Here is a 15,189-nt window from a genome sequence, read left to right as displayed (position 1 = left end):
ATTAGGATACTTCCAATTATTTCGTAATTAGTTACATAGTTTTTAACGTGTTTCTTTTTACGTTATACCTCCACTGTTTTATGATTTTAACCCTATTTATTAGGATACTTCCAATTATTTCGTAATTAGTTACATAGTTTTTAACGTGTTTCTTTTTACGTTATACCTCCACTGTTTTATTATTTTAACCCTATTTATTAGGATAGTTCCAATTATTTCGTAATTAGTTACATAGTTTTTAACGTGTTTCTTTTTACGTTATACCTCCACTGTTTTATGATTTTAACCCTATTTATTAGGATACTTCCAATTACTTCGTAATTAGTTACATAGTTTTTAATGTGTTTATTTTTACAACGTTATACCTCCACTGTTTTATGATTTTAACCCTATTTATTAGGATACTTCCAATTACTTCGTAATTAGTTACATAGTTTTTAATGTGTTTATTTTTACAACGTTATACCTCCACTGTTTTATGATTTTAACCCTATTTATTAGGGTACTTCCAATTACTTCGTAATTAGTTACATAGTTTTTAATGTGTTTCTTTTTACGTTATACCTCCACTGTTTTATTATTTTAACCCTATTTATTAGGATAGTTCCAATTATTTCGTAATTAGTTACATAGTTTTAATGTGTTTCTTTTTACGTTATACCTTCACTGTTTTATTATTTTAACCCTATTTATTAGGATACTTTCAATTATTTCGTAATTAGTTACATAGTTTTTAATGTGTTTCTTTTTACAGCGTTATACCTCCACTGTTTTATGATTTTAACCCTATTTATTAGGATAGTTCCAATTATTTCGTAATTTTGACCGAAGCACTGTATTTTATCGAACTGAAAACAAAATCGCACAAAATTTGTGACCAATATCGTCAATGTACGGCCATTGTCATCAATGCCCAAGAATAGAAAGAAATGACAATATTGTCCGACCATTGAAGATATTAGTCGGACATCGGTCACTGCCCGTAACATATACATACCTCAGTTTCAAGAAGAACTAACCCATTAAAACTGTCGTATATATATGTATATATAAGACAAGCAAATAAGACTGGAGTACAAACCACAGAGCTGGAATGGTAAAAAAGACCCATAGATAAATAGGTACCAGTAGAAGCAAGATCCACGTAGTCTATCAGATTTAATCTCTATTCACAAACTTCGCGCATGAAATGCAATTAGAGCTTACAGACTAGAAGCAGATACAGTGTTCAAGCCAGTTCTGGGAAGTAAGCATCTCCTAACGGAAAAATAAAATAATAAAAAAGTTAGGTTTAAAACAGAACAATGGGAGTAATAAACAAATTCCCCTTCAGTGGCTCGGCGATAAGTCTGAAGGCTTATAACGCTGAAAACCGGATTACGATACCTATGTTGGGCACAGCACAGTTAACCCATTGTATAACTTTGTGATGAACAACAGATCAAATATACAAAGAAGCTCCGTTAATAGTCACATACATGTGGCCCGGCATGGCCAGGTGGTTATGGCGCTCGAATCTCAATCTGAGGGTCGTGGGTTCGAATCCCTGTTCCGCCAAATATGCTCGCCCTTTCAACCATGGGGTGTTATAATGTGACGGCCAATCCCACTATTCGTTGGTAAAAGAGTAGCCCAAGAGTTGACGGTGGGTGGTGATGACTAACTGCCTTCCCTCTAGTCTTACACTGCAAAATTAGGGACGGCTAGCGTAGCTTTGCGCGAAATTCAAAAACAAACAAACACATACATGTATGAATAACGTAATAAGACGTAAGTCAATAAACACATTACTAAAAACGAAAGGAAATTTCTAAGTTACCCCTCTAAAATATTGTATTGAAGTACGTTAGGCAACTTTCTACTTGATTGTGTGAAGTTAAAATATCTTAATATATTTTAGTCTTTGTGGTTTGAGCTTGAGCACTAAAACTAGCTTCTAGTTTTTATCTTAGACTTTCGTTTCGCACGTGAGGTTTGTAAAGAGTGGTGTCTGATAGACAATGTATCACACAGGCCTAAATTCATCAGGTATCTGTTTCCAGGATATAGTTACCCGCTCCCTCCCTCCCCAATATACACTGTACTTTGTACCCTAGCTGTTTTCGCTTATCTTATATGTGTAACTCTATCTTTTTCTGGTCCAGTTGTTTAAGATAAAATATCCATCCAAGATAAGGTGTTAAAATCTCGTTCCTTTATGCTAAAGTTAACATAACGGTTGCATTATCTTCATAACCATGGATACATAGGCAAGAAATTCAATGTATATAACATATGAAGCTATTTCGTAAAGTTCAGTGATCCTGGACTGTGAATCCGAGGTTTCACGGTTCACGTCCTGTTGCCATAAAAATGCGTTCTGTACGGTCTGGTAGCGAGTGCGCTGTAAGAGTAACGGTTAAACTTCCACTATTCAGTCAGACAAGAGTAGGCCAATAATTGGCGCTATGTTATATTGGCTACTGCCTTCCCTATATTTATCAGTTCAAAATTAGCGACGGGTTTGCGTAAATAACCCTCAGGTAGCTTTGCTCTAAAATTCTCAACAATAACAGTTTCTCTGAATAGATCTGTAACAGGGAATGTCTTAAACCATACCCCTCTTCGTGGCTCAGCGGCAAGCTTGAGAGCCAAAAATAGGCACAGATAGCCCATTATGTAGCTTTGTGCTTGATAACAACGGAAAAACAACAACAAAAGCCAAAACTAAACAAACTAGCTGATTACAAAAACTAAATAAACTAGCTGGTTACAAAAATTGTGCATTTGGTAGGAGGTGGAGGGGGTCGATGTTGATAATGTATTTGAGATTTACTTTTCCCCCTAAAATTTACATTAAGATCTTTAACGTAGATAAAAATCGTATTATCGTATACATGAGGGTTAAAGTATGTAAAGTCAAATATTTGTACTTACTCGGGAAAGGGGGGAATGGCTAGCCACTCTATCCCCCCCCTCCGGATCAGCCATTGTATAAACATGCGTGATAAATTTGTGTTAATTAAGAACACAAAATCGGTGCTATCTGCCATCTTTACCTGTTCATACTATTTTGTAGAATTTGGAGCCATTATAAACTCCAAACCACTAAATAATTTGATGCCAAATGATCAATCCTACCAAATCTTTGATTTTTTTAACGATGCAATTCTTAATTTAATTTGATGCCAAATGATCAATCCTACCAACCCATTTTAAAGAGAGAGAAAAAAAAAAGAAGTTAAGAGGTGAGCTATAAGATTCGAAACTGACTTGAAATGAGCAGTCGTAATACAGTTCGAACCTGTAGCTGCAGTATGACTTACAATGTTAAACTTAGATACTTCCTCTGGAACGTTACATTCAGATTCGATCAGGTTAGCTGTGCTAGTTTGTTTTCCATATGAGACGTCTGTTTATTCTAGTAGACAATTTTGTAAATAATTTAAAAGCGCCATATGGATCAGAGTGCTTAAATGGCTGCAAACTTATTTAAACGAAATATTACTTGTGTTTTGTCTCCAGGCTCGTCACCTCACCAGAGTCTTCACTATATACCAATACCTACCATGCCAGCAGATAAATGCAATGGGTCAACACATTATAATGGTCAACTGCCTCGCACGTCAATGTGTGCTGGATTCATCGATCGTGAAGAGTCAGCTTGTCAGGTATGTTAAGTTTGTGTACATTATTCTATCCCACATTTGCCCTGTGTACCTGAGCGGCGACATAAAAACTTGAATTTTGCCTTATATTCATGTAAGAACATAAAAACTTGAATTTTGCCTTATATTCATGTAATAACATAAAAACTTGAATTTAGCCTTATAGTCATGTAAGAACATAAAAAACTTGAATTTTGCCTTATATTAATGTAACAACATAAAAACAAATAGTATTAAATTTTGTGTTACTTTTTTTAATAGAAAGTCTGCAATCATTTGTCTAGTTAGCTACGAATAAAACTGTAAAGACGAAGAAGTTTATATGGTTTTGAAAGAGAAAATCGACAAAGCTAAACGTTTTTGTTTTCCAATTTAATTTAGTTAAAGGCCAAATATAATGTAGCTTTCCTAAACTCTCTCGCCGCAGAATTAAAATACCAATTTCTGTAGCCACTAAACGTTGTTATAAAGACAGCACTTTGATATTTACAGGAGTAAATATATATTTATATTTATTTCAGGAGAGGTGAAGTCTGCCAGAGTGCAAACAGGGTAGCAATTGGCTGCCGAAGTTTCAGTAAGTACAGACTTTTAACCGTACAGTATTAACGATGAGGTTAATATGACTTTTTGCGCGTTAACAAATGAGTTGGTTACATATGATTCAAGTAAAGACATTTAAACAAAAAATGGCATTAGTATTGCTATTAATTCAGCTAGTTATTGCTAGGTTCACCTATATGTAATATTACACAGAAAATGGCAGATTTATCCTATTTTTTGGTCAATTATTTAAACGAAATGTTGTAAGAGACAAAACATAGAATTATTTAATATGTGGATCCCACTTGTAGTGAAATACATAACATCAAGTCGGGTTAATGTATATATAGCTATAAGTCACTAGTGTGAAACATTCTCCAGTGTGTCTCCGGGTCGCTTGTGTGAAATTTCTAAAATATAGTTAACATATCTCTGTAGGTCACTTGTGTAAAAACCTTCTCCAGAATATAGTTCATATATCTTTAAGGGTCATCTGTGTGAAACCTTCTCCAGTATATAGTTAATATATCTAAAAGGGTCATCTGTGTGAAACCTTCTCCAGTATATAGTTAATATATCTAAAAGGGTTATCTGTGTGAAACCTTCTCCAGTATATAGTTAATGTATCTCAAAGGGTCATATGTGTGAAACCTTCTCCAGTATAAATTTAATGTATCTCTATGGGTCATCTGTGTAAAACCTTATCCAGTATATAGTTAATATATTTCTAAGGGTCATCTGTGTGAAACCTTCTCCAGTATATAGTTAATATATCTCTAAAAGTCATCTGTGTGAAACCTTCTCCAGTATATAGTTAATGTATCTAAAAGGGTCATCTGTGTGAAACTTTCTCCAGAATATAGTTAATATATCTCTAAAAGTCATCTGTGTGAAACCTTCTCCAGTATATAGTTGATATATCTCTAAAAGTCATATGTGTGAAACCTTCTCCAGTATAGAGTTAAATATCTCTAAGAGTCATCGGTGTGAAACCTTCTCCAGTATATAGTTAATATATCTATAATGGTCATCTGTGTGAAACCTTCTCCAGAATGTGAAACCTTCTCCAGTATAAATTTAATGTATCTCTATAGGTCATCTGTGTGAAACCTTCTCCAGTATAAATTTAAGGTATCTCTATGGGTCATCTGTGTGAAACCGTCTCCAGTATATAGTTAAAATATCTCTAAGGGTCATTTTGTGTAACCTTCCCCAGTATATAGTTAATATATCTATAATGGTCATCTGTGTGAAACCTTCTCCAGAATATAGTTAATATATCTCTAAGGGTCATCTATGTGAAACCTTCTTCAGAATATAGTTAATAGATCTCTAAGGGTCATTTGTGCGAAAACTTCTCCAGTATATAGTTCATATATCTATAAGGATCTATAAGGGTCATATGTGTGAAACCTTCTCCAGTATAAATTTAATGTATCTCTATGGGTCATCTGTGTGAAACCTTCTCCAGTATATAGTTAAAATATCTCTAAGGGTCATCTGTGTGAAACCTTCTCCAGTATATAGTTACTATATCTATAATGGTCATATGTGTAAAACCTTCTCCAGTATAAAGTTAATGTATCTCTAAGGGTCATCTGTGTGAAACCTTCTCCAGTATGTAGTTAATATATCTCTAAAAGTCATCTGTGTGAAACCTTCTCCAGTATATAGTTAATATATTTCTAAGGGTCATCTGTGTGAAACCTTCTCCAGTATATAGTTAATATACCTCTAAAAGTCATCTGTGTGAAACCTTCTCCAGTATATAGTTAATGTATCTCTAAGGGTCATCTGTGTGAAACCTTCTCCAGTATATAGTTAATGTATCTCAAAGGGTCATCTGTGTGAAACCTTCTCCAGAATATAGTTAATATATCTCTAAAAGTCATCTGTGTGAAACCTTCGCCAGAATATAGTTAATATATTGTTCGTTCTATTGTTAATAAACAGAAAATCATCATGAATGTAAACGCATCACTAAAATCAATATTTTTTTTAATATTGATATTTTATAACATTCATTTATGTATATAAAAGAACATAAACAACCGAGTCTTCTCATTTGATTAAAAAAAAATCCGTTCTGATCCTTATAAGCTTTATATCAATAAATTAGTCTTGTGTTTATGGATTCATTTTTATTATTCTACTTATATAGCTTCAACAAGATAAAATGCTATATTCTTAGGTTATAATGCAATGCTTACATAAAATAATATAGTGAATTATAACCATGTTTGTATTATAAAATAACAGGTATTTAATATGTATTTCATTATCAGCGTTATCAGTTTTATAATAAGGTTTAACGAAAACTAAAAAATTTAATGGGAAACATTACACATTGTTACATTCCCATTCCAATAGGATTTGAATGCCCTCTTACAAATATCTTAATATGTTTTATAAATAGAAGTGTAGGTTGAATATTTGTTAGGCTTTCTAGAAGTCTATAATACATCCAGATTATCAAACGACAACTAAAATTCTGTGTCTGTTTCGATCAGTATTATGATGATATTGCAGGTGCTAAAAACAAACAGTAGGCGTTTTATATTACGGATCTTCACCAAAATTGGTATGGAGGTTCACTAGGTCCATGCGGGGATACATACAAATTTTCGATTTGGAGTTTTGTGTTTTGCGATTTTTATGGGCATTTTTACATTTTTTACCACTACTTTGCCCCCTGTTGATGCACCTTCACCGAATTTCGCATGAATGGTTATCGAGTCCATGCGGAGATACACACAACGTTGCGGTTTCACATTTTGTGTTTAACAGTTTTTATGGGCGTTTTTGGGAAGCAACTTTTCATGTCCTAAGATAACCTTTCATTAATCATGAATTTAGATAACTTCCGTCCAGGGGACGGGTACTCCAACTAGTATTTAATATTACTAACAGCATTATTAAGGTTTGTGAAGCTATGGTCACTACTAGTTTGAAAGCCCTAAAACGCTTTGTTCAAAACCACACTTTATTTTACCTCCTGTAGTATTGTTAACCACGTGTATCTGTTGGTTTCTGGATTGTTAAATCTATAACTTATTTTCACAGGTTGTGGTGCTTGGAGTCTCACAGGAGAACTGCAGGGGAGAATCATTGGTGGTAGCAGTGCTCCCGACGGTCAGTGGCCATTTGTGGGCTTCCTCGTGGACAAATATTACAATAAGACTTTATGTACTGTTAGTGTCCTTTCTCCACGTTGGTTGGTAACATCAGCCTCATGTGTCAAACATAGGCAAGTAAATTATAATTATAACTTTATTATCGTCTCGTAAGGGTATGTCACACTTTCTGTTAGAAATTATAGGTTGTTATTCATATTTTAAAACTTTCAGACAACTTATAAAGTTTGTAAACTTTACAGAGCAGATTAGACGATTGAAACCATGTTTACAACAACAAAAACTACTCCAGAAAAAGCCGGTTTTATTCAAACCCAACGTTTCGGCTTACAATTTTCTTAAGGGTTATAGCGTCACATACGTATGTGAAGCTGTAGCCCTTGATAAGGGCGTAAGCCAAAACGACAGGTTTGAATTTTTTTTTTCTTGATTGTGGTTGGTCGTTTCTTTTGTAAACAACTTATAACGTGGTTACCTGTTTCTTGCGTTTTAACTACACAATAATGATGTATGTTTTAACCATTGATCCCATTCTACTTAATACTAAAATAAGTCACGAGAATATATATTCAGGAATACATTTTTGTTACAGTGATCCAGCTGTTTGGAAATTTGTTGGAAGCATGGTTTCTTCTGATTCCGATTTACAGAGTCACCTACTAAAGAAAATAGTACTTCATCCCAACTTTAAACAGACCGGCCAATTTACCAATTTTGACATTGCCTTACTGGAATTACAAACTCCTATACCATTTGATGGCCATGGTGGTGCCATCTGCTTGCCAGAAAATGTAATTCAGCCTCGTCAGCTATGTGTAACGACAGGTTGGGATCAGACAAGTACAGAAGGTATGAATAATGACTGTTTTAAAACCACTTTTATATCAGCGATTAACAGATTAACTGTTTCTCACAAAAACTACTTCAATTTTCTCTTTTAAAAGCGACACCTTTAATATATACTTATTGTTCTTTTGAGATTATTTTCTAATTGTGTTAACTTCCATCTTTTAGGTATGTGTTTTCTTATAGCAAAGCCACATCGGGCTATCTGCTCTGTCCACCGAGGAGAATCGAACCCCTGGTTTTAGCGTTGTAAATACGAAGACTTACCGCTGCCCCACCGGAGAATTCCCTCTTTTACATTTTATGTGTGTGATGGATATTTTATTACATTACGGAAAAAACCGAAATCGGACAATATTGTTATTTCTCCTGTTCTTGGGCATTGATGACAGTGCCCGATTTCACTGGCTAATCGTGTGCTAAAATATCAAATTAACAACATTGGCCAGGAAATGATGATGACATCTCCGAGCAACCATGTAACAACATAAAAACTTGAATCTTGCCTTATATTCATGTAACAACATAAAAACTTGAATTTTGCCTTATATTCATGTAATCTTAGTATTCCGAAAATTGTTTAATCTCGAAGTCTAAGTTCAAGGGAGGTCCAGTTCAATCTACACTTTAATCAACGTGTGTTATTGGGTTGTACTAGTTTCGGAGAATTCCACTCCTCATCAGTAACCCTCAACACAAGTTAACCGAAGAGAAATAAGCTGGACCTATATCATAGTGAAAAGTATCAAACATATTGTTGGTGTGAACGTGCTCTATATTCACTATGACGAAAACCTATACAATGGATAGGTGAAGTGAAGAAAAAATTACATTGGCCACTATTCAGTTCTTCACATTATAAACAATATGTTTGACACGGTTGTATAGATTTTTGTTTTTCAAAATTGACAGAATATTGTATAATAAACAAGCTTTTTATTTATATCATCCAAACAGTGAAACAATCTCAACAGATTATCTACCAAGTAATGACTCCAACCTTGAAAAGGACAGAAATTTCTACCATGTAATTCAAGAAATAGTCCCTAATAGCAACATTTCAGACCTCCAGGGGTCGCTGTTATTGAGGTTAGAAATTGTTAATAAACTATGTTTATTCTTAAAGTACATTTCCAACAAAGCTTGAATTTTGCCTTATATTCATGTAACAACATAAAAACTTGAATCTTGCCTTATATTTATGTAAGAACATAAAAACTTGAATTTTGCCTTATATTCATGTAACAACATAAAAACTTGAATCTTGCCTTATATTCATGTAAGAACATAAAAACTTGAATCTTGACTTATATTCATGTAATAACATAAAAACTTGAATTTTGCCTTATATTCATGTAATAACATAAAAACTTGAATCTTGCCTTATATTCATGTAACAACATAAAAACTTGAATCTTGACTTATATTCATGTAATAACATAAAAACTTGAATCTTGCCTTATATTCATGTAAGAACATAAAAATTTGAATTTTGCCTCATAGTCATGTAACAACATAAAAACTTGAATTTTGCCTTATATTTTTGATAACAACATAAATTGTTAAACAAATAAAAAATATATATAAAGTATAACTAGATTTAATAGTCCTCCAGTGGGACAGCGGTAAATTTCGGACTTATAACGCTAAAGTCCAAGGTTTGATTCCTCGCGGTGACCACAGCAGAAAGCCCAATATGACTTTGCTCTAAAACACATAATCAAACAAACAAACTAGATATAGTAACAATATAAAATATTATTCAGATTTAACACTATCATATAGTTCTAATTCAAACTGTAAAGCAGAATAGAGAGGTAAAAAGTATCAAGGTTTAGCATAAATATGAAATATTCACTACATTTAACAACAGAGGGCATTGTTGTTCTTCCAGTGCGGTTACATAAAGATTCCATGTTGCTGGAGGTATTTCATTCCCAGTATGGATGGACTTCGGTTTGTGGTGATGGTTGGAATGAGGAACACAGTAACTTGGTGTGTCAAAAACTGGGCTACAGGTAAACTAAGATATAAGAAAATCGTTTGAATAGGATTTTTAGAATTAAACAAATAACCTAAAAACAATATGTTTTGGTGTGGTAATCGGAAAAACCAACCGGAGATTAACATTTCATTTGTTAACCGTTTTACTTATAAAACTTTTATTATTATTTTTATAATCAATGTATTTGTTATTTTTTCTACCTCTTATATCATGGCATATAAAAATTTCATTAACTTGGAGGTCCGTAAAACTATGATGATTAAATTACTGTGATTTCTGATTGAAAATGTTAATTTTATACGTTTATGGCGTTATTTCATTAATCGTAATTAACGATTGTTGTAAGTATATAATAGCATCTATAATAGAATTAAGAACAGATTCAGCTAACTTTTAATTATACCTAATAACTTGTAACTGTTGAAGAATCATCAAAAAATTTAAACATCTTTAAATCCAAATTTATATTTAAAACATTAAATTTTTCATCACATAATTATATAATAAAACAGTAAACTTAACCATATTTTGTATTTTCATATTCTATTATATTGTAGCCTCATTTATTTTTCAAATGAAAACATAAACTGAAATATTGTTTTCTAGACTTAACAATGGATTATTTTGTCTCTATTCTCAGCAGCTTAGCGTCATGTTTCCTTTTAGAGCAAAAACAAAAAAAATATTTCACATAATAATAATAATACATGTGGCGGGTATAGCTAGTGATTAGCGAGCCCGAACTGTGAATCTGCAGGTTCATTGGTCTCGTGTCATTGCCACAAAAACGCGCTCTACACTTAATTAGTTTTGTTAACAGTTTCAAGTGTTTACCGGAACGTTAAGTGAATGTTGTAACATAATTTATCTCAAAACAAGCGGTCTTCATAAATATCTTGTTTAATTAATGACCCGGATGATAACAATGCTATTATTTCAACGTGAACAATAACCACTGGTAATCCATGGATTTATTGTTTCTCCAAAGATTGTGCCGACGACGAGTTTAAGTGTCAGAATGGGGGCTGCATCCCACGTGCACTAGTTTGTGATGGAGCCGGTGACTGCCCCGATTCTAGTGATGAGCTCAGATGCGGTAAGTTCTTAAAGTTTCCATTTCCAAATCTTTGTGCTTAATGAAAAACAACTTCCAGGCGGTTTAATATTGACGTTTTCATTAGTAACAGAAGTTTTAATCTTTAGAAATGTGAATACAAAATAGTTTTTGTTTGTTTAACGTAAAATATTCACGATTGAGCTTAAAGCAAAAGCCTAGTTTCTCCGTTTTCCATATATCCTACTCTTTATTACGCATATATGTATATATGATGATTGTGACATAAAGCATTCTTAAGTTAGCATACATTTTTAACAATTTTTATTCAACTCAAATCAACGTATGCATTTATCTCATATTAATACAGCGTACAATATCGTTTGTTTTAAGCGCAAAGCTAAATAATTGGCTATCTGCGTTGTAGCCACTGCAAGGATCGAGCCACAAATTTTAGAGTTATAAGCCCTAAAACTTACCGTTGAGCCATCGATGTGTGGGGAGCTTTATTAACACAAAATTAAATAATAGATTGCACAATCGCTAAGTTTTTTTATATGAAGAAGGATGACGTTTCGAGTTAGCTGACAAAAAGTGCTAGATAGAAACGTCATCCTTCTTTAAATAAAAATATATAAAAACTTGGCGATTGTTCAACCTATTATTTAATTTACATATTTTCGTCGACTATGCGGTTTTAATTATATTTATATTGAGCTTTATATGGACCGGCATGGCCAGGTGGTTAGGGCGCTCGACTCGCAATGTGAGGTCGCGGGTTCGAATCCCCGTCCCACCAAACATGCTCGCCCTTTCAGCCATGGGGGGCGTTATAATAGTCAATCCCACTATTCGTGGGTAAAAGAGTAGTCCAAGAGTTGGCGGTGGGTGGTCTTACACTGCTAAATTAGGGACGGCTATCTCAGATAGCCCTCGTGTAGCTTTGCGCGAAATTCAAAAACAAACAAACTCTACTTTACGAACTTATGTCGCACTAAAGGTCGTTAGGTCCAAATGTTGACCAGACGTTTCACTTTTCTTCTGAAAAAAAACATTCCAACATTAACATTAGAAGCTAAACACACGAGAATCTTATAACAGATTCATTCTATCACATGCAGCCATGCTACACAGGGATGTCATTCTACCAGGTGTGACCATCCTACACAGAGATGTCATTCTACTACGAGTGGCCATCCTACACAGGGATGTCATTCCACTACGAGTGGCCATCCTACACAGGGATGCCATTCTACCAGGTGAGACCATCCTACACAGGGATGTCATTCTACCAGGTGTGACCATCCTACACAGGGATGTCATTCTACCAGGTGAGACCATCCTACACAGGGATATCATTCCATTACGAGTGGCCATCCTACACAGAGATATCATTCTACCAGGTGTGACCATCTTACACAGGGATATAATTCTATCAGGTGTGACCATCCTATACAGGACTGTCCTTCTATTTCAAGTTACCATCCTATACAGAACTTTCATTCCACTACTAGTGGCCATCCTATACAGAGATGCCATTCTATCTCAAGTGACCTTCCTACACAGGGATGTGATTCTACCAGGTTTTACCATTCTATACAGGGTTATCATTCTCCCACGTGTGACCATCCTATACATGGTTATCATTCTCCCACGTGTGGCCATCCTATACATGGTTATCATTCTCCCACGTGTGGCCATCCTAAACAGGGTTATCATTCTCCCACGTGTGACCATCCTATACAGGATTATCATTCTACTACGTGTAGCCAAAAGTGTAAACTATTTCATTAATTTAGAGAATACAAGAAGACAGACATGTGAACAAACAATTAAATCTTATTTAATTTTTACTACACGATTTTATAACAACTTAATTTTGAAAATTCTCGATCAAACGCTACCAATCTCATATCGTTAGAAAGGCCTTTGTCGTTGTCATCACGTGACGACTGGCTTAGATTTTAACTTTAGTTTTTATTTGAAAAGGGTTTCACAGAAGGAACACATAACCCGCGTGTAATTTCCTAAAAAATGAACATTACACTAAATACAATTTCCATGGGCTTCCTCGACGTATTTAGGTCTAAAATACGCATGCAAAGTTCGTTCAAAACCATATGCTTATCACTTTATGAACACGCATTCAGACGCTTTTGGATATTCAGCTAAGTTTGCCTTCATTACAAATTTACATTTACTCTACTTTGCAATAATTTAGTTTAGGTTCATTTCATAAACTGCCATAAACACCTTTTAGCTAGTTTTTTCTTTAGTACGAGTTTTGTTCTTCGTTTTTGTTTCTTTGTTTCAGCTCCGAAAACCTGTCATACACTGAATGCTCATAATTGTTTCATACTCTGTACACTATTATGAATATTATTACTTTACATTATTGTTTACGTGTAGATTTATTAAATAAAGTTACGTCTACGCAAGCTTATTTGTCTGACCGCGTAAAATGTTTTGAAATAGACCAGGATATCGATTTAACACATAATGCCTGCAAAAAAGACGTAGCTTAAAAGGCGTGCGTGAAAATGATAGAATAAGGAAAATGCAAGCGAAGGGCATTAAAACTACCGCAATTTATTGTTTTATTACTAACAACAATGCATGTGGAAAAACATTTTTATTTGCAATTTTATGCCATTACCAACAGTACCGGAAAAACATTTTTATAACGTCTCAGTGTGTTTTATGTAAAATTTCTTTGTTTTAATTTTAAGTTGAAGGAAAATGCTTTAAAAATTATCCTTAAAACTTTTCATCTGTTGTAGCTACAGAATGTTCAGAGCAACGGTTTTTATGTCCAGAAGGACTCTGTGTGCCTAAAGCTTGGAGATGTAATGGAATCGTGGACTGTTTTGACCAAAAAGATGAAGAAGGCTGTGGTAAGTAAAAAGAAAGAAAAAATGCTGTATGTACTTTTAATCTTTTGTGACGAGTTTTGATGATAGAATACATAAAACAAAAACGTTTTTCCGAAATCGTTGTTTGAAATGGTAGCACTCAAAGCATAAGCGTTCTTCCGGAAATATTGATATTAATGAGAGAGCTGCTAGAATGAAGGTTAAACTCCTTACAATAAAACATGGAGTAAAGACTATCGTTTTAGACAATACGCTGCTGTTGATGGAACATAAAAATTTAAATTTATCTCATAAATATTCTATGTAGAACACGACAACAAAAAGCAATCTATAGGAACAGAAATTATTTAACATTGATGCCATGGGTATTCTAGTGACACTCAGAAATAAATAATAGATTTGGTCATTTGGATATTACTTGATAATAACCGAATATAATGAGTAAACTGCTATAAATTATATCTATATATAGATGTGTGTGGTTAATAATGAAAATTAAAAGTTATTTCGTGCATTATATTTCTATAAGTTACAACTTTCAATGAATTTTATTTTATGAATAAGGTTCATAGTTAAAATATGTATAACAATATATGAAAACATGTATAACAATATATCATATTTAGAGATGCGGCGAACTGCAAATATCAGGAAGTCTAAGTAGGGTTGTTCTACTGAGGTATTTGCACTAGTGCTAATGATATTAAAACCAAGAGTACGTAGAGTTGTGCTGCATACTTGAAATTTATGTTCACTTCTAACTATAGAGTGTATAGACACAACAATGTAACACAAATCTATCTACAGGGTACGTAGAGTTGTAATACATTCTTGAAACTAAAGTTCACATCTGACGATAGAATGTATAGATACAACAATGTAACACAAATCTATCTACAGGGTACGTAGAGTTGTAATGCATACTTGAAACTAAAGTTCACTTCTAACGGTAGAATATATGGATACAACAATGTAACACAAATCTATCTACAGGGTACGTAGAGTTGTGCTGCATACTTGAAACTAAAGTTCACTTCTAACGGTAGAATATATGGATACAACAATGTAACACAAATCTATCTACAGG

General features: G+C 33.7%; 1 protein-coding gene across 1 annotated transcript in view; it reads left to right on the top strand.

Annotated features, from left to right (window-relative positions):
* The window catches only part of LOC111087701, a gene marked incomplete at its 3' end in the record, with an annotated part of 23,405 nt that extends 9,282 nt beyond the window's left edge, over window positions 1-14,123 (top strand). The window contains exon 5 of the mRNA XM_022395274.1: window positions 14,010-14,123. Within this exon, the coding sequence (XP_022250982.1) occupies window positions 14,010-14,123 (114 nt within the window). The remainder of the gene's footprint in view (window positions 1-14,009) is intronic.
* Between the last annotated feature and the right edge of the window lie 1,066 nt (window positions 14,124-15,189).

This window comes from Limulus polyphemus, unplaced genomic scaffold, assembly GCF_000517525.1.
Source record: "Limulus polyphemus unplaced genomic scaffold, Limulus_polyphemus-2.1.2 Scaffold2501, whole genome shotgun sequence".
Classification (NCBI taxonomy): domain Eukaryota; kingdom Metazoa; phylum Arthropoda; class Merostomata; order Xiphosura; family Limulidae; genus Limulus; species Limulus polyphemus.
This window is presented reverse-complemented; position numbering and strand designations above follow the sequence as displayed.